Below are 26,764 nucleotides of genomic sequence, written 5' to 3' on the forward strand. Positions count from 1 at the left end.
CCACCTATAGAACTAAGGATTACTCCCTTTTAAAATACTCATTACCACCTTTCATTTGATACCCATATCGTACAAACACATTCTAGAGTCACCCTGGCCCACCCTAATGGCGATATCTCGAAAAGGCGTCCACCTATAGACCTAATGCACACTCCCTCTTAAAATGCTCAGTAACAACTTTCGTTTGATACCCATACCGTACAAACATTCTAGAGTCAACCTTGGTCCAGCTTTATGGCGACATCTCGAAAAGGCGTCCACCTATAGAACTAAGGATTACTCCCTTTTAAAATACTCATTACCACCTTTCATTTGATACCCATATCGTACAAACACATTCTAGAGTCACCCTGGCCCACCCTAATGGCGATATCTCGAAAAGGCGTCCACCTATAGACCTAATGCCCACTCCCTCTTAAAATGCTCAGTAACACCTTTCGTTTGATACCCATATCGTACAAACATTCTAGAGTCACCCTTGGTCCACCTTTATGGCGATATCTCGAAAAGGCGTCCACCTATAGAACTAAGGATTACTCCCTTTTAAAATACTCCTTACCACCTTTCATTTGATACCCATATCGTACAAACACATTCTAGAGTCACCCCTGGCCCACCCTAATGGCGATATCTCGAAAAGGCGTCCACCTATAGACCTAATGCCCACTCCCTCTTAAAATGCTCAGTAACACCTTTCGTTTGATACCCATATCGTACAAACATTCTAGAGTCACCCCTGGCCCACCCTAATGGCGATATCTCGAAAGGGCGTCCACCTATAGACCTAATGCCCACTCCCTCTTAAAATGCGCAGTAACACCTTTCGTTTGATGCACATTTCGTACAAACACATTCTAGAGTCACCCCTGGCCCACCCTAATGACGATATCTCGAAAAGGCGTCCACCTATAGACCTCATGCCCACTCCCTCTTAAAATGCTCAGTAACACCTTTCGTTTGATACCCATACCGTACAAACATTCTAGAGTCACCCCTGGCCCACCCTAATGGCGATATCTCGAAAAGGCGTCCACCTATAGACCTAATGCCCACTCCCTCTTAAAATGCTCAGTAACACCTTTCATTTGATTCCCATATCGTACAAACACATTCTAGAGACACCCCTGGTCCACCTTTATGGCGATATCTCGAAACGGCGTCCACCTATGGAACTAAGGATCACTCCTTTTCAAAATACTCATTAACAGCTTTCATTTGATACCCATATCGTACAAACACATTATAGAATCACCCCTGGTCCACCTTAATGGGGACATCTCGAAAAGGCGTCCACCGATAGACCTAAGGCCCACTCCCTCTTAAAATGCTCAGTAACACCATTCATTTGATACCCATATCGTACAAACAAATTCTAGAGTCAGCCCTGGTCTACCTTTATGGCGATATCCCTAAATGGCGTTCATCCATAGAACTATGGCCTATTCTCTCTTAAAATACTCTTTAATACCTTTCATTTGATACACATGTTATACAACCACATTCCAGGGTTACCCCAGATTGATTTTCCTTATTTTGTCTCCATAGCTCTCAACTGAGTATGTTATGTTCGGTTACACCCGAACTTAGCCTTCCTTCCTTGTTTTTCATTCCGTTTTTCTTTCTCCAAACTAATCATATTTTCGCTGCCTCATGTCTCAGCACTTACTGTTTGAATGCGGAAGAAATTAATAATATGTGCACTGGGTTGGGTCGATTTGAATGGATGAAAGTTAACCGATACCGCGCCATCGATTTTTCGATAGGAATTGGGCTCAGGAAAAAAGTTCCACTACGCATGCCCAAAAAAATAATTTTCGAGCCTGCGAAAAAAAGTAGATTCTTCTAAATCTCCATAAAAGATTTTTTTTTTTCAAAAAACTGCATTTACCAATTTTGCATTTGCCAATTGACACGAAAAAAAAATACACAAAAAATGATTTGGAGCCTTGAAAATGAAAAAAAAAAAATGCATAAAGAATAGAAAAAATCGATGAAATTTCGCATGTACGAAAATTATTTTTTTGGGCATGCGTAGTGGAACTTTTTTTCTTGAGCCCAAGTCCTATCGAAAAATCGATGGCGCTATATCGGTTAATAAATCGACCCAGTCTAATGTGCACACCAACGCTATACAAGCTCCAAATACAAGCCAACATGGGTTCGGTTTCAATTAAACGCCTTGACGCAGAGGATGTCTCCAGGGAGGAGTTCTCTTACCGCTTCTCTAGGTAATCGCGCTGAATAAGATTTTACTGGTTCACATAAGCAAACGATGTCGTAATCGCTGCATCAGTCTTTCCTTTGATTTTGTGTTAAATACTGTAAAGGGCGATTCGAAGACTTAACGTCTGAGGAGCTAAAAGCTGTTTTAATGTTAGCCGAAGCAAGATGGAGCTGATACTCTTTACTAACAAGAACAAAATATCACATTTACGATTGCTCTTTTTATACGGTACTGCGCTCGCTCTGTTTGCGAGCGTTAAGTATCAGGGCATCGAGATATACAACAAGCTTAGCTGAATATCTCATATCGAACATACGGTGGAAAAGGCCTACATAGCCCCCTAGTCGTGTGGGATTATCGTCGGCAAATATGGTTGTCTAAACCCCAACTAGTTATATGGCTATATACGACCATCGTCAGATACATACTAACGTATAGAGCTTTATCGCGGTCGTCAACCATTGAAAAACAGTTCAATAAAAAAAAAATAATAATAATTGAGTAAGGTGGACAGCCATCGGAGGGGCACAAATAGCCGTGTCCAACTGATGCACCAAACGTGCTCCTAATCAAGCTAAATCTGGACCTTCACATACGTGAAACTACAATTTGATCGGCAGTAAGACTTCGCGTGTCTGTTTGAGCTCGAGGGGGTACTGCCACATTATTTTGCTCAGCTTCCCGGTGTGATCAGATTATCACTAAGTTTTGGGATCGTTTGTAGCTGCAAGAGATCGTTTCAAGCCGCTGCTAACTTCGCAAATGTAACCGTTTTATGGGTAGCTGTTGACAGAAATATTGAGCGAAATGAGAAGGCTGACAAACCTGCAAAGGCAAAGGGCCTGCTGGCTGCTGCGGAGGCCGTCGAGGCGTTAATCAAAAGAAAAATACATTGCAAATTCAAGGAGTTCGTGGTCTTCAACTGGTACTACTCGAAAACCTGAAAGATAACCAAGCAAACCTGGCCGAATTGCGAAAGAAGGAGAATTGGAATAATTCTAAAAAGGTAAAAAAAAAAAAAAAACTGCCATAATCACGGGACACTGACGAATCAGTCGGCACACTGATATAATGAAGGTTCGATTCAACAACATTTGCATGAGCAGGGGTTATGAAGTAGTTGCGAATTACCTGTTTGAATGCCAAGGCCTTGCTCTCACTAGGTGTATAAGTACATTGTCCGAATTTCGGGGTATTTGTCATTTTATCTTTATTTCATATTCGTTAAAAACTTTGCTGTTTTCTGTCAAATAAACTAACAACACCGCCGCCGTGGTGTGTTGACCGTCGTGGTGTATATTTCTGCCATGAAAATCTACACGGCGAGAATTCAACTACCTTGACGATGGCAAAGGATCATCATCGATTATAAAACCGCCCAACAATTTTGATAACCGGAAATAAGACTTTACTTTTGCAAAGGCTTTCGGTACGTTTGATATGAATCCGGTATCAGCATTTCCAAATTCGTTCTGGTTTTCAAGATTTATACGAACATTTTTTTTTATTAAAAAAAAGCATAAAATTTGCGAAGAGGATTTTGGTTTTTGGAAGGCTCACTTTATGATTTGAGATATTGTTCTTTAAACTGTATTGGGCTTGCGATGATTTCCCTATACAAAACCTTTCCAAGTTTGAAGTCTACTTTTAGGCATGTGAGTCACTTAATAGCTGCATATAGGCGCGTTCAAAAACTATGGATGAACGAGGTTATTTTTATTAAATTAATAAACTAAATATTCAAGCTAAATGGAATCATATCGACAACTGCGCATCCTACGCGACTCCAAACATGATGAAGGAAAGTGTGCCTGAAAGTATGCTACATATATTGCTTTTGTTCGAAGCGAGTATAAAAACGTATATATTAATATATTATAAGTAAATATCGGGAAAAATTAAAACCGCGAGGGAAATTACTGCGTTTTCAAATGATATATGTAGATTTTTTACAAAAATAAGTTAATCTGGCAAAATTACGACTTGAATGCAGCCGAAAAACGTGATTTTCGTACATTTATGTAAGAAAATTTCGAAAACAAGAACCAAAATGAAAAATTTAAATCTTTGTGCAGATTGAGTGAACCTTAAACCTTTCCAAGAGTATAAGTTCATTTCTGATTCTGGACATTTTTTAAAATTCGTACGCCTGTTTAATACACCCTAAAATCTTCGGTGAGTAACTTAATAGCTACAATATAAGAATATGAGGAATTTTTCAAGAGTATATTTCTCCTATGTAGCCATACGAACACAAATATCTAACTAGAAATTAACTAAATCCTTTTTTTTATTTCGTGAAAATAATATGAGTCTTTAACAATTAGCATGTCTAATTTAACATTTCACTTTTGGCGCTACACCGATCCCAATCGCAAGCAAATTCAAGCCTAATTGTAGGCAATTTTCACATATGACCACACACAAGTAGCTTATCTTGATGCGCTTTACACCAATTTAAGAAAATTAACATTAGCATGTGAGCATGCAAATAAATCACACAAAAGTTAAGTGAAATAAATGTATGAAAATTATATAGCAACTGCTTAAACCACAAACGCACGCTGCGAATGTAAACAGTAAAACTAAAGCCTACAAATAGGCGTTCAAACAACTGGAAAAATACGACAAGTAAGTATAATTTCATGCTCAACAACACAAAGTCATATAGGTACATAAGTACTTACATAAGTGCATAAGACGGCAAATATGTAAGTTGAGCCGTTTAAGTATTCAAGCTAGAAATACAATCAGCTAAGTATTGGACAGTCGGCATGATGGAAAGAGTTTAAGGAATATGAAAAGTTGAAAGTCACTGTGAAATATTAGACTTCTCTGTCGGTCATGTGTTTTAGGTCAGGCAATACATCGTTCAGGTAAATATTAACAAAAATTCATGTATTTAAGCTACAAGGTTTGAGAAATATCAGCGACATGTTCGCATTTGTTATATATGTAATCAAATATGAAATTACTGAATACATGCTTATGCTACGCCCATCGGTACGCCTTTTACACCAAATTTAGTAACTTCACCAAAAGCACACGCGTCAAATTAGCATGTACAAATTTAATCAAGCTAAAACCAGAATAACGTTTTTTCATAAGCGCTAAATAACACATACATATATACCTATTAGTGCTATAATAAAAATAACTTATTTATGGATTTTGTTACTAAATTATCTGTTTGTTGAAATAAAAGAACATTAAAGTAATTGTTTTCACTGAGGTATGTATGTAGATACTCAAGGCACGTACGAATGGTCCTGCTTATGCTCAAAAATGAGTGAGCAAGAATATCCTAGAAGATGGGAGTATTCAGAGAGATGTGTTTTATTATTTTTTATTTTTGAATAACTCAGGTCGCCAAAATTGAAAAATTTCAGACCCAGAGTCGCTAGATCTGAATATCGAATCAGATTCTTGTTTTTAAGATCCAAGCGTGGGGCTGTGAAGTGTCGAAGATCATGTGTAGATCTTAGACTAACAAAGTTACTCTCTTCAGTAAAAAGAAAGAACTCAAGGCTCATGACGGGTATTATGACTGGACACTGCCTCCTCACATTGCATGCTTTAAAATTGCAGCAAGTCAGTAAAAGCGTATGTAGGAAGGAAACACGAGACGGGTTAAAGGAGGAAACGATCGAGCACCATGCGCTTGCGAGGCTAAGACTCTAGCTTTAAGGATTAAGGAACAGCAAGTAGCATAATTCCTGGAAAACTTTTAGTATTTGCAAAGAGAACGGAGTTTTTATATAACATCAAATTGATAGAGTTTCTCAGTCTTTAAACAAACTTTTTTTTGGACTCATTCAGTCTATGTGAGGACCGGATAGTATAACTTAGCCTAACCTAACCTAGACTTCGATATTTCTACATATATCGTTTGAAATCATAACAATTTTTCTCATAAACGAGATTTAGATTTGCTCGATATTGGTGACATTTTCATATTGTAACGAATTTAGGGAAACTCCACTTATTTTACACCTTCTACTAACTTTCGTATTGATAAATTTTTGAATAAATAACTCGAATATTAAATAAGGCAAAATGGTCTTTATTAGAATACTTTGAAAGTACTTCACAATAACACTTATAATTCGCAACCAATAGCGTGCTTAAATGAAACTGATCCCTGACTACTCAGCTTGTGCTGCTTTTATACTCTCTGTCCCAAATGTCTAGACGTTTCTTTTTCTAGAATTTTCTACTTGGTTGCCAGCTATATGCGTATATATTTGTAGTTTATAGCCTCTCGCATAGACATATGCTTGCGTATATGTGATTACTACTTCGACGGATGACTACATCTGTGTGTGAGTTATCTCTTCGTTGCCTTGTATGTATGTGGGTAAATTATGATTAATATATTTATGTAGCTTGCTTTAATGTTTTTGTTGTTGTGCATTTACTTAGTAACAGCTTAGAGATGGTAGTATTCGTCACAATATACATGTTTTCCTTCCGTAGTCGCTGCGAACAAAAGCAAAATGGTTAGCATACTTTCTGCAGGTTTTCTCAAATAACCTTTGAAGTTGTGCTGCAGAAGGAGTAACTGGCATAATTTTTGTTAATTCAGATATTTAATTTTATTATGTTAACATAATTTTATTTCGAGCAGACATGCTTTGACGAACTTTTTTTACATGCAATTATAATATGACTAACGTGCCTGCAAGTAGATCTGAAACTTGTGCAAAAATTTTAAATGGTGAAACTGTCGCAATGTTATTGCAATTTAAAAACCTAATCTGAAGGCGTCAAGGAAATTTTTCAAAAATTAAAGAACATTTTCAAAAACCTTATAGCACTTTAAAATATATATTGTATTTGTGACAATTAGAAGATTTGGTGACAAAAGAGCGTAGTAAGTATAGCAAAAAATTTCTTTGGATTCATATACAGCTTACCAAAAGCCTTCAAAAAAAGTTTTGGCTCATTGTTGCGTATAAATATTGTCGGATTAGATAAAGAGGTAAAATTAGTGGGTCTTGCGGTAAAGAACAAGACGAAGTACTTTCTGTAATCGAAGAAAGAATCGGCGTATTCACGCTACTGACGCATATGAATAGAGCACTTCATTTTTCTGGGAAACACCATTGACAGCAAAAACAGTGTTACCTTAAAAATCAATGAAAGAATAACCCTTACCAACTGCTTTAGACTGAGTAGACAATTGAAAAGTAAAGACCTCTATCGACGAAAAAAAGTAACGCTCTATAAGTCGCTCATCATAACTGTCTTGATGTACATATGTCTCGGAATCAAATGAAGGTGTTGCGAAAATATGAGATGGCTCTTGAAGTGCTCTAGAGGGAAGCCCTCCGAAAGATTTATGATCATTTTGGTGATACCGACGGCGATTATCAAAGGAGATATAACGATAAGCTCTATGAGTTTTATATATATAGAACTGGAAATAGTGCAGCGAATAAGGACACAGATGCTTCGCTGGCGAGGTCATGTTATGCGAGTTTGGAAGCAGAGAAAGGAGAAACCTCCGCTGAATTAAGAGAATTAGATAAAGGAAAACTTGGTTTGTCTTGGCCTTTGCAATTGTCGTCGGTTATCTAGATAGGAGGCAAAGGTTTTTATGAAACGATTAACATGGTTCCGAATATTTCTGGTACCACAAAAACATTTGTAAAAGAATAGATATTTCAAAAATTCAAACTAAATTTGGAACATTGCAACCGAGTTTGACTTCGGTAATCTAGCAACCAAAACCTATGCCCGGTTTTTCGGTGCAATTTAGAGATCAACTTGTAAGTTATTTTCTTATAAGAGCGATTACTAAGACCAAGGTCACAGTTCCCAAATTGGTGACAATGCAACAGGCGATCTAGAAAAACAGGTGGACTACATAGCTTACAAACCGCGATAAGTATTTAGCAGATCGAACTATATTTGCAATCTCGCAATCAACTTTGAAGTTACGTGCTGATTAGCTAGATACTAACCTCTTTTTTCATGAAAAATAAAAAAGGTAGATGAACTTGCAAAGACTGGATCTTGCGGAGGCGGTGTAGATGCATCATGCATGGCAGATTCAAGAAGTAATCAGGTCTCCAACTGGTACTCCTCGAACACCTTAAAAATAATCAAGCAAACCAAGCCAAATTACGATAGTAGTAGAACAGAGAACCTACTAAATACAATCACAGGACATTGGCCACTCAGCCTGAATGCTGAGGGAAAGGTGATTTTTCAACAGCGAATGCATGAGCTACACCGAGGAAGGAAGCAAAGAAACAGTCATGCACTATCTGTGTGAATGAACGCCCAGTCCTAACTCGTACTAGGTTTATAACTATGGGTAGTTATATACGGAACTTCAGGGAGTAGCTAAAAGTTCTGTAAAATATATAGAGTTATTGTACGCACTTATTGGTTTCAATGGAACACCGACTAGCCACACTTAAACAGCAGCAATTGGTTCCAGAACAATACGCGTCAAAATAATGCCCGTGCCCTACTTGGATTCGGGTATTTGGTATCCGAGTTATGCGAGAGACACAGTAATTAACCAAACAAAACTTGCCAGATTCCAACTTCATGATTTTGTAAAAACTTCTTTTACGGCCTGCAAGAACAAAAAAAAAAAAAACACACACACACACTTCAAGCCCGCAAATATGTTAATTACATTGACCTTAGATATTCATGTAAATATTTTCTTTGCTGTCTCATTTGAAGCGCCCATTAACCAAAGTCTGTCGCTCAAATCTCAAGTGTTGACTGAGATTAAACAAGTTCTTGTTGTTGCTATACTATACACTTGGCTTGGGTTGATAGAAATCAAACAAACATATTAATAAAGTTGTTATTTTATTGTCCTTAGGAAATTCATGAGGCGCTACGATGATTAATTGTTAAAATATGCTGGTGATGAAGAAAGAATGCCCCAACAGGCACATTGCCAAAAGAATAGGAGTAGCCGAAAAATACAACAACAACAAAAGTAGATAAATAAGACAAAAAGGCAAAAATATATATACATAGGAGATAAGGTAATAAAAATAGGAGTATATATTATTTCAATAAATTCTCATTCAAGCGCATGGGTTTATGGAGACGTGTGTGAGGTATAGTGAGAGTATGTGTGTGCATGATTGACTGTAGGCGTGCTTTTTCGCTATATTTCTACCTTTATAATAAAATACGTTCATATGTATGTAGATATGTGTATGTGCACTGTTGTTATTAATATTTTTGAACTTATTATTTATGTTTATAACCCAGCAAACATTTGGAGTCACAAAGAAACTCGTATCCTTTAAGTTCATTATGAGCTCATTTATGAGTCCGAAATGAGAGTATTGCCCTTCTTGCAGTGGTCTTCCGATAACAGCCTTTCTTCATACATTATGTGAGCCTAAATAGGAGTCCGATCAGACTCCCATTACGGTCATAAACAGCTCATGATTTGCTTCGTAATAACTCTTTTCGGAGTAATTTCTGTTCTTCATATTAGGGTTAAGGATTGGTCAGATCAGGGCGGATTTTCGATGCAAGAAATTAAAAATGGGGAGGCATATCCCAATATTAGTTGGGGAATAGGAATTTCGAAGGAAACCCATAAAAGTAAGACATATCGCCTTCAGCTCTAAATGAATATATGGAGGGCTCGATAGACCAACCATGGCATACTACGGAGGCAGTTTGGTGGTTACATATAAAGGAAAACTTTTTCAAAATAAAATATGAACATTTGCTCCAAAATTTCATTTTTGCTGAGCACTCTTGGCTTACAGCTCATAATTTTCATCATATCGTAGTCATCAAAGACTCTTATATGATCATATTTCTTAGGCTCAAATTTTTCATATATTTGGGACTCATATCGGATTCCTAAATTATGAGCGCTCGAAGAATGTTTGAGGGAAATAAGTTCGTATGATAGGCGCATGTGTATGGGTGTGTATGTGTACTTAGATATATTTTTTGTGCCGCACATCATAATGTTAGTAGCTTAGGCCAAGTCACATATTATGTTGTCATTACGTGACTATATGAGAAGATTTATTATATTTCATATAAAAAGGTCTGTATATCTATGTATTTATATACATACATATTTTATAAGCGCCACAGCACAACTACAAACACATATACAGCAACAACAAAATGCATACATACCGTCAATTGATTATCATATATAGAGTATATATACAAATGTACGTTGGCGATTACTTTTTTTGTTAAATTTTTTTCTTGTAAAAGTTAAGCCGACACTTTGTTGCGCTTGGGAAATATGTGGCACAAGGAGTTGCCTAAAATATGCCACACACTCCAATATGTGTAAATGATGCTCACAAATACACATTTATATTTTTGATAAGGCTCAGAAAAAGGGCGAAATTACAAACAGTAAAAAACAATAATGCATGACATGCCGGAAGAAAAAAATTATCGTTGATTTATTTTTGCTTGTTTATACCCAACTGCAGAGAATTTCTTGTGTATATATTATAACGCAAGAAAATGAAAAAGTGATGTTAGGCGCTATCCATTAGCATATTTTTGTTCGAATTGCGCCCACAGGTGCCCTGAATTGTTGTGGTTTTAGAGATATCCTGGCCTTGCAACTTTGGGTGTTCATGTACTGTTTCATGAGAAAAACTGTTTTTTGTTAAAACTTCGACTTCATCTTCTCGATATCTACATGCTAATAATAAAAGCTATATTTGTAGCTCACTTTTAGAAATGTTTTGTAGTTATGCAGCATAACTGGCAGTCGATATGGTTGCTTCCAGCTTAACTGATTTGTTTTTATTTGCTTGTTCAATGAAAAAAGCCAACAAGCGCTGTGATATTCCTAACATGGCAGAAAGTATGCTCCACATTTATAAAAAAATTGTATTTGGAAGAAAATTGCGCAAAATTAACAAACCTTAAATGACATAACTTAAGAACACGATAAAGGATTTTTCGACGTAGAAATTTTTTTCTAAATTTAGTTTAAACATTTTTTGAAAAGTGAAAAAGCTCCACTGTAGCTGTAAAAGACTTTCAGCCCATTTTTGGGCCTTAATTTGTTGTTTTAATTTTTTGTCGGCCCTTTTAAATTTTGAAAATTGAACGTACTTTTTCCCTACAGAGTTCCCTGCCGAGTTAGAAAAATGAGGTTAGGTAAGGTTGAAGTAGCCGGTCCGTGAGGATTTTACATAGAATGAATGAGTCCGTAGTGTTACCGGAAGTTTCTTTAACGACCAAACTGAAAAACCCTATCAAAAACTAGGACCTATGGTATAAAATAAGTTCATTTTCTTGACAAATTCTAAAAGCTTCCTAGCACCTATGCCCCTTGCTGCTTCTAGATCTGACAGCTGTACCACTCTTAATACCTTGAGTCTTAGCCTAGCAAGCGCACCGTGCTTGATCCTTTCCTCTTCCAACCCACAGCCTAGTTCAAAGGCGTATGACGCCAGAACGCAGAGTTCAGTCAGAATACCCATCGTTAATCTACAGTCCACCCATTTGATTGACATAAGTCACTTTGTTAATTTAAAGTTGTAAGATTTACACATAATCTTCGACATTCGATAGCCCGTGATTTTGCGCTTGATTGAAAATATGCAACTCTCGCCTACCTTTAATCTCGTCCAATCTAATTGGGACGTCAACGGAGCAAGCTCCGAGGGATGCCCATTTTTAAGTAGTTCATCCTATTTTCCAATCCCTTCTATTCTCATATGCCCTCGGACCCAACATATTCCGTTTCTTTCCATTCCATTTTTATTTAATTTAGTGAAATGTATTTTTTTTTTTAATTTAATAAGTTGCTTGAATTTTGTATTTGAAAGCAAGCAAACTAAACTTCCACACGTTTCTAAAAATAATCGAGAATTCGTGAAAAATTTATGACGGTTCTGTTGAACGTGCCTTAAAATATTCCACATACTTGGGACTAAAAACATATAGTACACATATTTAACTAATTGTGTATAACACAGAAGGCGAGCATTAAAGCATTAAATGTGTGAGTGGATTGAGGCAGCTGCCTTTACACCAGTATAAATGAAGGAAATTTCGAGTTCAAAACTCAGCTTCCGAAAAGCTAGCTGATGCAGAAGTGAAAAATTAGGAACAAGTTCAAGTAACCATCGCCGTCTGCAAGTTTTTAAATTTTTCTCTAACTAATATCAGTAGAAACAAATTTGTTGACGAAATTGCTAGAAATCATAATTAAGGGAAAGTTAAAAAATGTGGCAAGAAAAAGATTTTTTTCAAGAGATATGTTAAATAAAACAAGCGCTGATAGCTGTTTTAGAATACAGCAACTGGGTATTCAATATAAGATTTATTTATTTTTGGTTGCGTGTGAACTTTTGCATATAGTATGTATTTAAATATATACAAAAAAATGTGTACGCATTAAAATAATTGTTTTTTTTTAATTTCTATTTGATTTCTTCTCTTTTATGTTATTTTTTTGTGCAAATTTTGTTTGTTAATTTTTTTTTTTTTTTTTTGTTATACTTACAGTAACTTGTTGAGCAAACTCAACCTTCGGTTGGCCGACCAATTCAATAATATGAACCATATGGAATGCTTTTTTGCTGGACTGACAAAACGGCTGTTGATGTGCAAAATTTGATTATTAGTTCTGTTTTTGTTGTTAGCTTGCTATTTGGTTTTGATGATGAGTGTGTGTGATTACACTGCCGAATTTTTCTGTTTTTTTTTGTTTCAATATTGCGCACAACGAGTTTTATTTTAACGCCGTATAAATATTGAATTTGATTAAAAACGCGCACTTATTAATTTCTACTGCAAAATTTTTGCACAAAAATTATTGAAATTTTTTGTGTACAAGCCAAAAACTTTGTTTTAGTTTTTTTTTGTTGTTTTGCTTGTTTGCCTTTTTTTGGATTAGCTTATGTTTTATTTTTTGTAATATTTTATTTGTAAAATAAATTCAATTAAAATTTTTCTGCATTTAAATGAATTTTTCTTTTGTTATTTTTTGCAATTTTTGTAGTTTTAACTGTTTATTGATTTACTCTTTTTGATTTCTGTTTGCGCACGAGTCTATACGCGCACTTGCATAAATTATTGACTATAAACAAAAATTTGTTTATGGTTTATTTATTGTTTTTTTTTTGGTTCAATTTTCTTTTGGAATAATTTATGTATGTTTTCAAGTTTAAATTTTTTTTCTGCTATTTTGTAAATCGGGCTGGTGTTTTTGATTTATATTTTGCACACTTGTAACACTTGAATACTTTTCTTAAATATTTTTGTATATTATTAAGTTATTTATAATAAATTTGGTTCGGCTTGCTTGCTGTTTTATTTGATTTTGAATATGATGAAATCACAAATTTTGCTAATGTTTTTTTTTAATATAATTACGACGAAAATTTATTTTATTTTAATTGAAGTATTTGTATGCTTGTTGCGCTTATTTGAGAAAACTTTATTTGGTTTAACAGCTTGTTATTTTTTGCAATTCAAATCACTTTGAACCTGATGTCAGACATTTTTTTTAAATAATTTCTCCGAAAATGTTGATAATTACGCAAAATCTTGCGTTTTGTTGTATTCCGCACAAAAATTGTTGACTTTGTAGTTGAAGTTTTTTTAAAACCTACTTTAAATTTTTAGCTTAAAATGTTTTTGCTATTAGAGTTTTAAAATTTGTACAAGAAATTGTATGTGAGTTTTGTTTTCAATTTTGATCTAATGGAATAGCCTTTTGTAGAAAAAAATCAAGTGATTATAGTTCGGATAAATATTGTGTATGTATTTTTCTTATTCTGCAAATTTTGCGGAAACAAAAAAAATTGTCTAAAATATTTTTTAAAAGTTGTGTTATACTTTTAGGTACATGAAAATAAATAAAAATTTTATCCAGTTTTTGAAATATATAAAAAAAAAAAATTGGTAATTAATAAACAATATAAAATAAATTTCACTTTTCGGTTCTGTTGAATGAGCCTAAATATATTCCACACAATTTGGAATCAAAACATATAATATACATACGTTTCTACCTAATTGTGTATAAAAGAAATAGCAACAAAAAAGTTAATATTTAGAGGTAAACTACAAAGCGTGCAGCCCATTCATAAGGTTGGGTGTATTGAAAACTTTACAACAGTTTGTAAGTTGGTGATTTCGAATTCAAGACCGAACTCCCAAAGAGCTAGCTGATGAAGAATTGCAACTCAGAAATATGTCCAACCATATTTAGAATTTTTTCTTTTATATCGACAATTGAAAAAATATATATTATACTAATTTCAAAAAATTATAAATTTAATACAATAAATTGTTTTCGTTGTATAATTTCTTTCTCTGCCAACGTGTTTCAATTAAATAAATATTCTTATGACAACACAACGTTTACCTTAAAACTACGTTTATTTAGTTAACTTACTAAATAATGTTTTTTACGGGTTGTGTTAACCCAATCAGCCTATGTGAGTTCTTAATTGGCTAGCCTATTTAACTTATGTTCGGACTAGGCCGGTACAACGAAATCAAAAATTTTTTAAAATGATATTGACATAAAAAAGTAATATAAAAAAATTTGCTTAATTAGTATCAAAATCGGAATCAAAAAAGTTAAGTTTTTCATTAATTCTTCGAAGTTTGAGCTTTTGTTGAGTAAATTTTATATGGAAAAAATAATCGAACTTGAAAACTGATTTTTTTTTTTCAAATAGTTTGTTGATATATGCAAAACAATATTTTTTGGTTTAAAAAAAAAATAACATCCAAATTATTGAGGAACAAATTAAAACAATTTTTTTTTTTTTTGTTATTTGACGAAAATAACGTTAATATATAGCCTTGCTTAGCGTCGACTTCGCCCACATCAAATTTCAAACCTGTCCTCAAAATACGAATGAAATACGTTAATTTCCTCATACCACATTCACACTGCGCCATAAACTAGATTTAATGGGTAATTTTGGAACTTAACCCTAGGTATTAAATACAAAAATATTCCAGTGTTCGAGTGTTTGATGAAATGTGAATGTTGCATTATAAACCAAGAATGTTTAAGAACTGTTTGGTAACGGGTTCAGCTAGTTTCTTGTACATGGTATTTTTAGGTGTTAGTGCACTGAGTAAAATATGCACAAAAAAAAAAATAGTTTATATAAAATAAAATAAAAAACTTAATAATAAATAATGTAAATATTATAAAAATTAAAATTAAACTTATAAAGTAAATTAAAAATAAAATAAAACAAGATAAAATAAAATAAAATAACATAAAATTAAATTAAATTAAACTAAAAAAACAAATAGGTAAAAAATAAAATTAAATACAAAAATAATATATAATAACATAAAATGAAAAAAATGAAAGAATAAAATAAGATAACATCAATTAAAACAAAAAAATAAAATAATATGTAATAAAATAAATAAAATAAAATAAAATAAAATAACACAATATAAAATAAAATAAAATAAAACAAACTAAAATAAAAAAAGACTAAAATCAAATAAAATAAAAAATAAAATAAATTAAAATCAAATAATATAACATAAAATGCAAATAAGAATACAAAAGAAAACAAAAAAATACAAAATAAATATTAATAAAATAAATTTAAAAAAATTAATTAAACAAAATAATATTTAATTCAAAACAATATTATAAAATAAAATAATATTAAATAAAATACAAAAAAATTAAATAAAAATCATTTACTTTTGTGGTTTAACAACTTCTGGATCTCCACTACTTAAGAATAAATATGGGCCTCAAGAATAAAAAGTGAGAATATTCTCGACTAAGATTTTTAAGTAAAATTAGATTTTTGGTTTCTATAGCAAAAACTAGCGGAACTTCTTCTAATTGAAAAATCGAGTCTGAGCAATGAGGTCGTTTTTTTACATGACGTTCTATAAATTTATAAATTGTATAAAACGTTAGTAAACTTTTGTCATTTTTTGAACAGTGTAATTTTAAAATTAAGCGCTGTTCCCGATCTAAGGGTGCTTTATATTTCTGCTCGTTTTAGTTTCTGATATTGATGGAGTCCTTACGCCACAGATATTTAGTTGCTTAAGAGTTTTTTATCACGTTTCTGTTTATTCTAAATAGTTAACAAGCAATTTGCATAAAATTTAGCGATTTAGGAATTCTAATTAATTTCAAAGTTTCCTGCTGATTCAATACAATTGTAAAGCAAACTTATGAATAAAAAAATAATAAGAAATCCACTCACATAAGAACAATACAGTCATGCGCTTCGCAAAAGGAAAAAAAAACGATACTAAAAATTTTTAAAAGAAATGTTAATATTTATATCTAAAAACTCGTACTTTAGAAAATATAGAAACAAATATATTTCGATATAAATATACACTTTAATGCATAAACAAAATCCACGTGAGCCAAAAGCATACAACCAGCCAGAACATTAATAAATTGCCAATAAATAAACTAAACTGTTTGCTGCTAGAAAATGCAAAATTTCTATGTACACATCTATTGTTTAGGTGTGAAAAACTAATGGAAATGAATTGCAAATGTAGGCGCAAGGTTACAAATAAATGCGGCTGGAGGTAATGTATTCAGTCGTATAGAATAACGCAGGGCCGCCGAGAGAAAATCCGGGCCAGGGGGCAAAAAAACACGGGCCCCCATATTAAAATGAACAAATTCTCAAAATCAAAATTACCATCTTTTACATATTTATATGCATTTGTATATACATGTATATTTAAGCATATATATGCATACATGTATATTATATTCAATGAATATATAGTTACGAACTTTACTTTATCTACACATTCATACAGATCAACATATGAGTAAATATGTTTACATAGAAATATACATATTCTTCATAAATTATTAATATACACATTAATAGACACGTTCACAGATATATAAAATTTGTTGAAATTTAAACCGACTGCAATCTATGAAAGGTGATTAAACTGTAGCTTTTTTTATTTTCGCACAACAAAACACAAGAAATGTTCTGTTTTTCGGTGAACTTGGTTGGAGAAAAAAAAACAATAATTTATGAATGCGCAAGTTTTTTATATGGTTTCAAAGAAAATTATTTAAAAGATGATAAAAAGGTTCCTATTATTAAAATGAATAAATATTTCACTAAAAAACAAAAAAAAAAAAAAAAAAACAAGTAAGGAAGGCTAAGTTCGGGTGTAACCGAACACTACATACTCAGCTGAGAGCTTTGGAGACAAAATAAGGGAAAATCACCATTTAGCAAAATGAACCTAGGGTAACCCTGGGATGTGTTTGTATGACATTTGTATGAAATGAAAGGTGTTAATGATTATTTAAAACGTAGTGGGCCTTAGTTCTATAGGTGAACGCCTTTTCGATATATCGCGATAAGGGTGGACCAGGGGTGACTCTAGGATGTGTTTGTACGATATGGGTATCCAATTAAAAGTATTAATGAGGGGTTTAAAAGGGAGTAGCCCTTAGTTGTATATGTGAAGGCGTTTTCGAGATATCGACCAAAATGTGGACCACGGTGACCCAGAACATCTTCTGTCGGGTAAAGCTAATTTAGTTATATATGTCATACCACGAACAGTATTCCTGCCAAGATTCCAAGGGCTTTTGATTTCGCCCTGCAGAACTTTTTCATTTTCTTCTGGTAGGTGCCACACCCATTTTACAAAGTTTTTTCTAAAGTTGTATTTTGCGTCAATAAACCAATCCAATTACCATGTTTCATCCCTTTTTTCGTATTTGGTATAGAATTATGGCATTTTTTTTCATTTTTCGTAATTTTCTATATCGGAAAAGTGGGCGTGGTCATAGTCGGACTTCGGCCATATTTTATACTAAGATAAAGTGACTTAAGATAAGTACGTGAACTAAGTTTAGTTACGATATATCGTTTTTTGCGCAAGTTTTCGTGTTAACGGCCGAGCGGAAGGACAGACGGTCGACTGTGTATAAAAACTGGGCGTGACATCAACCGATTTCCCCCATTTTCACAGAAAGCAGTTACCGTCATAGAATCTATGCCCCTACCAAATTTCACAAGGATTGGTAAATGTTTGTCGGACTTATGACAATAAAAGTATTCTAGACGAATTAAATGAAAAAGGGCGGAGTTACGCCCATTTTGAAATTTTCTTTTATCTTTGTATTTTGTTGCGTCATATCATTACTGTGGTCGAATGTTGACATAATTTACTTTTATACTGTAAAGATATTAAATTTTTTGTTAAGATTTGACTTAAAAAAAAATTTTTTTTTTTTAAAATGGGCGTGTTCGTCATCCGATTTCGCTAATTTTTATTTAGCATACATATAGTAATAAGAATAACGTCCCTACCAAATTTCATCATGATATCTTCAACGACTGCCAAATTACAGCTTGCAAAACTTGTAAATTACCTTCTTGTAAAAGTGGGCGGTGCCACGCCCTTTGTCCAAAACTTTTCTAATTTTCTATTTTGCGTCATAAGGTCAACACACCTACCAAGTTTCATCGCTTTATCCGTCTTTGGTAATGAATTATCGCACATTTTCGATTTTTCGAAATTTTCGATATCGAAAAAGTGGGCGTGGTTGTAGTCCGATTTCGTTTATTTTAAATAGCGATCTGAGATGAGCGCCCAGGAACCTACATACCAAATTTCATCAAGATACCTCAAAATTTACTCAAGTTATCGTGTTTACAGGCGGGCGGACATACGGACGGACATGGCTAAATGAATTTCTTTTTTCAGCTCAGCTGAATATAAAAAATATCACAAATATAGTTCTGGGATCGGTTATATCAATTTCTATAAAAGAAAATTCGCACACTCTTATTGAACTTTTGAAAATATTTTTTTCAAATTGAAAACTTTTCTTTGATTAGCAGAGGTTGCATGAAAATCATTTACAAACATTTTTAAAAGTAAATGAATTTAGCACAACAGAAAACATTTCGTCAAAATTTTTTATGTGTGATAGAAATTAGGGGCAAAATTTCGAACATATAGCAGCGAACACGAAAACAGTGCAATTTTATCAAATTTCGTCAGCAAAGTCTTTCTCTTTTACCGATTTTTTACTTTCATTACGAAAAAGCTTCTATGAATTTTGTTACTGCGACTTTGCAAACCAATCTCGATTTTTTTTTTTTGGAAAACATTTAAAAATCGAAAAAGTTGTGTGAAAATTTCGAACATATTTTTTAGATTTTTCTTACATTTTTTTGATATGTAGTTTTGTAGCTCAATCAATTATTGTCTAAATAACACAAGTTAAAGGTCTCTTAAAATTCACATTGATTTTTGACAACTTGTTTCCGAGGCGTCTTTCAGATTTTCTTCCAAAAAATATATTTTGCGCCCGTAGTTTTCGTAATAACATTTTCGAAATATAAATTTTTTTTTTAATATTTTTGAAACTGATTTCCATAGTCTTAGTAACATAATATATAGATGTTCTTTTTTATATTATTGAAAATAAAAATGCGAAAAAAAAAAAAAAAATTATCATCCAAATTGTTTTCAAGGTTTAAAGTGACAGCTAAAATTTTTTTGTTTTTTTTTGTCTGTGAACTCTACTGGCTATCAATGTCGGGAAAAAATAACAAATTAAATTTAAATAGCTTTTTTCTCCAAATTGTAAACCTTTCTGAGTTCTGAGATAGGGTATATTTGCAACAATTTTTGAGACAGGATGGTTCCTAAAACAAAAATTGTGATTTACGTAAGCCGAGATAGCGTGGTACTCGGCAGGGTAGTTGAAATCAGATAGGTGTTTAGGTTTTCTATGAGAGCTGTATACTTAGCGTCACAAGGGTAATTTCTCTTAAAAATGTCTTGCTGGTTTTTCCAAAGGCATACTTTGAGACATTATTTTTCAACAATTAAAGCGGAAGCATTTCAAGAAAATCGAATATCCCTTATAAAGTTTTGTTGAACGAGCCTAAAAATATTTCACACAATGTACCCCATTATGTATAAAAGGAATAACAACCAAAAAGGCAATACTTAGGGACAAATCATAAAGCACACAGCGGTGCATTGATATAGCTGAGTGGATAGAGACATCTGCCCTTACACCAGTATGAATGTTGGAGATTTTGAATTCAAAATACAGCTCCCGAAAAGCTAGCTTATAAAGAGAAATTCAAAATGATTGCCTTAGTAACCATCGCCGAGTATAAGTTTTTCAATTTTTTCTAATATCAACAAAAAAATATAAAGCAATATATCTAAGCATATCTTGCTAGTTAAATACAAATTAAATATTTACTTTTCGAAAAAAAAAAATATTTTGATATTTAAAAAACAAAAATGTTTATAATAAATTATCTTATTAATTTCTAATTATTATTTTTTTTTCGTTTAAAGAAGTATTACAATTTTCGAAACTAAAAATAGAGTTTGTAACAAAGGTTTTAAGTGTGTATATTTTTCTCTTCAATTGAAATATATATATATAGTATATGTCTTAATAAAAATTCTGATAATTTTTTGAAAATTTTCAAAATATTTTCACAAATGCGATCAACAAGTATCCGTTTCAATATTTTTTTGTAGCTTGTGCTAAATAAAATTTTCAAATTAAAGTTTTTCTTATTACATAAAATAAGCTCTGCAAGCGAATGAGTAAAACTGTTTATTTTTCACTGAATTTTGATTTCTAAATAAGCTTTTTTATCAAAATCTTGGCAAAGAACATGAAAAATTATTTATCATCAAAAAGTTTTTTTTTACAAAAACGAAATTTAACAACTTTCCCAAACTTAGGCTTTTCTTTTGATGTAGCCTCCAAAATTAAATAATTTATATATTGTTGTATATAAATTTAAAAAAAAATATTTTTTTTTAGACGAAGCTGTTTACAGTCATTTTAAGTTTCAAACTATTTTTAATATTTTTTTTTTGGAATTTTTGAATTTTTTTTACAGCCTACAATAAATGGCAATTTTTTTTTGAGTCGAAACTGCTTAAAGCAGTTTAAAATTTCAAATATTTTTTTTTAATTTATCTTTATTTTTTTATAACCTACAGCAAATTAAATACTGTTTTTTAGTCGATTCTGTTTATAGCAGTTTTAAATTAATTGAGAGTGAATTTCAAACATGTCTTTTAACTCATTTTTGAATTTTGAAATTTATTTTTTACATTCTACAGCAAATTTACCAGTTTTTTTTTGACGAATTGTTTAAAGCAATTTTGAGTTTTATTAATTTAGAGCAAGTTTCAAATATTTTTTTATTAAACTTTTTTTTAATATTTTATTTTTTTAATAGTCTGCAACGTTTTTATAACCTGCAACAAATTCAACGGGTTTTTTCTTAGTCGACATTAATACAATTAATTTTAAATATTATTGAGTTAGAGTAAATTTCTTATATTTTTTTTTAACTTTGCCTTTTTGAATACCTAATTTTAAATATCATTAATCTATCGTAAAATTCAAATGTTTTTTTTATAAATTTTTTTTTTTGAATTCTTATTTTTTGCATATAACCTACAACAAATTTAAAACTTTTTTAAGTCGAAACTGTTAAAAGCAGTTTTAAATTTCACCAATTTAGGGTAAATATGAAATATTTGAACAAAAAGTTTTTATTTTATTTTTTAATTTTGTTTTAATTTACAACAAATAAAAGACTGGCTTTGGTGACTTTAAACCTTAGATTTCATAAATTTATAGCAGATTTCTAAAATTGATTTTATAAGTTTTGAGATTTTGTTAATAATCTTGTCAAAAGTGTTTAAAGCGACTCTAAGTTTTATTTACATATTTAGAGCAAATTTCAAATATCATTTTTAAACCTACTTATTGAATTTTTTAGTTCTTTTTATAGTCCCCAACAAATTTAACATTTTTTTTTTAGACAAAACTGTTTAAAGCAATTTTAAATTCCATTAATTTAAAGGCGGCCACCGTGGTGTGATGGTAGCGTGCTCCGCCTATCACACCGTATGCCCTGGGTTCAACTCCCGGGCAAAGCAACATCAAAATTTTAGAAATAAGATTTTTCAATTAGAAGAAAATTTTTCTAAGCGGGGTCGCCCCTCGGCAGTGTCTGGCAAGCGCTCCGATTGTATTTCTGCCATGAAAAGCTCTCAGTGAAAACTCATCTGCCTTGCAGATGCCGTTCGGAGTCGGCATAAAACATGTAGGTCCCGTCCGGCCAATTTGTAGGGAAAAATCAAGAGGAGCACGACGCAAATTGGAAGAGAAGCTCGGCCTTAGATCTCTTCGGAGGTTATCGCGCCTTACATTTATTTTTATTTTTTTAATTTAAAGCAAATTTCAAATACTATTTTTTTTTTTGATTTTTTTTATATATGCTAATTTAAAACTACATTTTATGTATAGAACATAAGTTAATATTATTGTTATATCTATTTATTCACAAAAACAGTTTTGTTTTTGTTTTTACACTGAACGTAAGGAAAGAAAATATTCACTTCCAATTTTCCTAGTCCAACAAAAAGCATTTGTTTATTAAGGAAAATTTTAAGGTCTGCGCTAGTTAATATTGCAACAATGACAATTTATTTTTAATTTTAAATATCCGAGTTAAAAAAATTCTAAAGTAATCTCATTAAAAGAAAAATAAATCGATTTTTCACAAAATAAAAATATATTTTTATATAAATAAATGTGTAAGGTTATGACTTAAAAAATAGTTTACTTATGCATTTACTATTTTTTTAGTAAGAAAGTTTTTTTTAGTTTAGAAAGTTGATTGAGGCTGTAATAGGAAAGCTTCTTGAATGAAACATGAAACAACTTTGAAGAACTTTCCTGAAATTTTTTAAATATATAATCAGTGGCCGGCCAATCAAGAACTTTCCTGAAATTTTTTAAATGTATAATCAGTGGCCGGCCAATTAGTGTTAAGTATAAAATATATCATTTGCAATATACTTATACACATTGGAAAAACTATTTGAACTTTTTGTTATTAAATAATTTCTACTTTCATTTTGTGTTTATGTGCGAAGTTTTTATTTATAAATATTTTTCATTTTGTGTTTATGTTTATATGCGAAGTTTTTACTTGAAAATATTCATAAAATATTCGATCACTGTTCAAAGCTGAAGTAGAACATTTATACAAATACACTCACGAAAAAAGTATTGGTTCGAGAGCTTTTTGCGATTTTCATCTAGTTCAGCAAAATAGTTTTCGTTACTTTTGTTTGAAAACATAGACAAATATGTAATTAAAATCAATACAAACTAAATTCAACTAAAATTCGAAAACCAAACACGAATCTTCAGTAAAATTTTAATCATAAATAATTTCTCTGAGCATTTTTTGTGGTTCATTAAGTTTTGGTATAAAAACTGATAGTCTTAATCCCCCGTAAGATTTCAGTACTATCACCAATTTTCTTGTCAGCTTAGTTACGCTTTTTCTTCCATACAAACTTCTGTACGTAATTTTTTATAGGGAAGATAGCGTTAAAAAATTTGAATGAAAACACGTTCGGCTTCTTTTTTTGTACTGGTATATAACAAATTTTTGTTGTTGTGTGTGTTTATGTTTTTATTTTGCATGCACTGTATATTGGTGTTATCAATTTTCAAAAACGCAATACGTTACGCTGAGCTTTCCAGATTTATTTCACACAAATATTTAAAATATATTTCAAATGCTTTCAACAACACGCGTGCTGGAGTTTCACAAGAAAACTACAGGTGTAAATAACCTTTTTTTTTTATAATTTTTTGGGTTCAAATTTTTTACGGTTTAATTTTACACCGAATTTTTTAGAATTAAAAATTGTTTACAAATGCGAATGAAGTTTTCAAATTCCAAGAAGTTGAATACAATTATTTATAATATTTTATTTTTTTTGTCAAATATTATTGTTATTAAAACAATATTTTGCTTATTATCATTTATATTTTTCTTTTTATTTGATAATTCTTTACTGAGAACTTTGAGAATGTCACACGAGAGACGATAATTATACGAAATATTTCCTGACTTAACTACACAAAACTCAATAGCGTACTGAAAAAGGACGGCTAACGGCAAGCAGGAAAACCAACCACTCGTATCTATACAAGTTGGAAAATTCAATCAGCATAAGCGGTAAGCGAACAAACCAGCGAAATACCGAATAAACGAACGAATGAGTACTAATGACAAACATATATACAAACGGTTGTATTGTATATGAACGAGCTGAGTTGGCAAAAGCGACGGCCATAAAGCGAACTATGAACATATTCAAAATTCAAGAAGCGCACACACGAAAATGCCTTTGACAAGCAACGAGTATCATACCAATAAATTTGTATGCCTAACATAATCTACATATACGCGCGATATAACATGAAAAGTTTATGTTTATCTATATATACTTATACAGGTGTAAGTATTTGTATCTGCTATCATACAATACATACACACATGAATGCTTTGTAGCGGCTATGGGTCTAACGGACAATTCAACGAGCTAGCCGAATAGCCAACACAGCCGACCAAACGAACGGCCGAGTATCATACAAACGCCGACCAACTCAACAAAATTGCATAGGCTGTGAGCCGACTTGTAACTCAAATGTGTGGGTGTGTGTTTGTATTTGCTTGAAGGCAGTGAAAATTCCAGCGCATCATAAACACGTACACTCATCGAAAATACTCGTGAGTTAACGAATGCGATAAGCGAGTGGGCGTATGAATGAATGGGGTTGACTTTTGACAAACATGTTGCATTAAGTTGCAGTTTGAAGATAACAAAAAAATGTTCGACACAAACTAACGAATTTTATGCGGCATCAAACCAAAACAATAAATGAGTAGGCCAACGAACGTATGAGAGGCGCTTTGTGATAAAAGTAACGAGTTTGAGAAACGAAGCATTGCGACGAAAAGTTGCGAGCGTACACTATTACACTACGTATCATATTAGCGACTATAGCGCTAACGGTACTACATCTTAAACAGCTGTATGTATGTTAGTGTATGCGCTTTGGTTGTATGTTGTATTGTTGCGGCAGGCCAAAAAGGCAATACAAATCTACTCACAAACTAAAAGTTGCACTTGTATTGTGTGATGAACCCCTAAAACTCGACGGCAATACCAACATTATAACAAGAGACACACACTCACACAAGAAAAATAAGAACAAATATTTTGTGGCACAACAAAAGCAACTCAAACTTCTGTAGATGTTCATTGAGAGCGCGCGAGCGGGAAAATATGAGAGTTTGAGCATGGAAATTCAAATTTGTGGTGCATGAGAGGGAGTGAGACGACTAGTGTGTGGGGGCCGTTTTGGGTGCTGGCCTCAGTGATTGTAATTTTAGCAATACATCACACATACACACACGTACACCAACTCACGTTTGTTTTTGTACTTCTGTTTTGCTGTTGTTGCTTTTTAGCATACTTGTTGGATTTTTGAGCGAGCAGGTTGGCATTATTGCTGCTTGTACGTGGATATTGCTTTTCTTCTGCTGCTGCTGCTGCTGCTACTACTTGATTACGCTTGGTTGTTGTAATCGTTGCTGGACTGTTGAGACTGCCCAAGTTCGTTGCTGGAAAATGTGTGCTATTGTTGGTTTTGTTGTATTTGCATTTATATTTACTTTTGCGTTTTATTTTTGTTTGTTTTTTGTGTATGTTTCCTTGCATTTTTTCTCTTTGTTGGCTTTTTTCTCGGTTGTGTTGTTGCTTTTGTTTTTGTTTTGCTGTGCCACGTTGCATATTTGTTCTTATTGTTGTTGTTTTCTACGTTTGCTGCAATTTTCCTGCTGCCCATTTGTCTTTTTTATATTATTTTCCATGTTGCACTTGTAGCGTGTTTGTGTTATTTTTGTTTTTGTTGTTGTTTGCTTTTAATTTTCTACACTTTTCGTGCAAGAGCGTTTTTAGCATTTGCGAAGCGTCGCTGTTTATCGTTTTCTTTTTGATTTATTTCCTTTTTTATTTTAAGTATCTTTTTTTTTTTTTTTGTTTACATTTGTATATTTTTTCGTTTTTTATATTGTTTCTGGTGCTTAGAAAATATTTTAGTTATATATACCAGATGTTTTCTTGTATATATTTACTACATATTTACATTGTTTTCGCATATTCTGACTCACAAATATTTAACTGATAAAATGTCGATCGACTTTGGTTGGCTTTAACGAAAATTGTTCGAAGGTCAATGTATTAACTGAGTGCTGAGCTTAAAGCTTCTTTAAATTCTGAACTAAAAGCAAATCTTAAGAAAATGCAATAGCGTAAGAAAATGTGGGGGAACAAGATGGGCTAGGGCTATGTATATTTATACCTGCATATAGTATGTATCAATTTCGAATAGACGGAGGATTAAACCTGCCCCTGTTCATGTTTGTGGTTGTAATTGATGCAAAAAAAGATGGATTTAATTTTAAAATATTGGCTTCTGTATCAGCACCACATACGAACCCTCCTCCTCTAGTGTCAGGAAGAGCTCACTCGACGCCACTTTACTGTGTCATGGGCTTATCTGTAAGACTCCCAGCGCCATAGAAATGTTTGTCTCTCTCCAAATTCTGGACCACTGTGCTCACGCAAAGAATTTTTGCTCCTGATTTCAAGTTCTGTAGGTCCATTACT

At 32.4% G+C, this 26,764-nt stretch overlaps 1 protein-coding gene across 16 annotated transcripts in view; it reads right to left on the reverse strand.

Annotated features, from left to right (window-relative positions):
* LOC137251744 (CUGBP Elav-like family member 4) overlaps positions 1-24,460 on the reverse strand; it is a 922,306-nt gene extending 897,846 nt beyond the window's left edge. For 5 of the 16 annotated variants that reach the window (XM_067786552.1, XM_067786550.1, XM_067786537.1 and 2 more), the window contains exons 1-2: positions 23,770-24,170; positions 12,717-13,928 (exon numbers count right to left, since the gene is read on the reverse strand). In XM_067786552.1, coding sequence (XP_067642653.1) covers positions 12,717-12,776 — 60 coding nt within the window. In that variant the 5' untranslated portion in view covers positions 12,777-13,928; positions 23,770-24,170. The other 11 variants (XM_067786542.1, XM_067786541.1, XM_067786547.1 and 8 more) reach the window with 11 other exon arrangements.
* Between the last annotated feature and the right edge of the window lie 2,304 nt (positions 24,461-26,764).

The sequence above is a fragment of the Eurosta solidaginis genome, chromosome 5, assembly GCF_040869045.1.
Source record: "Eurosta solidaginis isolate ZX-2024a chromosome 5, ASM4086904v1, whole genome shotgun sequence".
Classification (NCBI taxonomy): domain Eukaryota; kingdom Metazoa; phylum Arthropoda; class Insecta; order Diptera; family Tephritidae; genus Eurosta; species Eurosta solidaginis.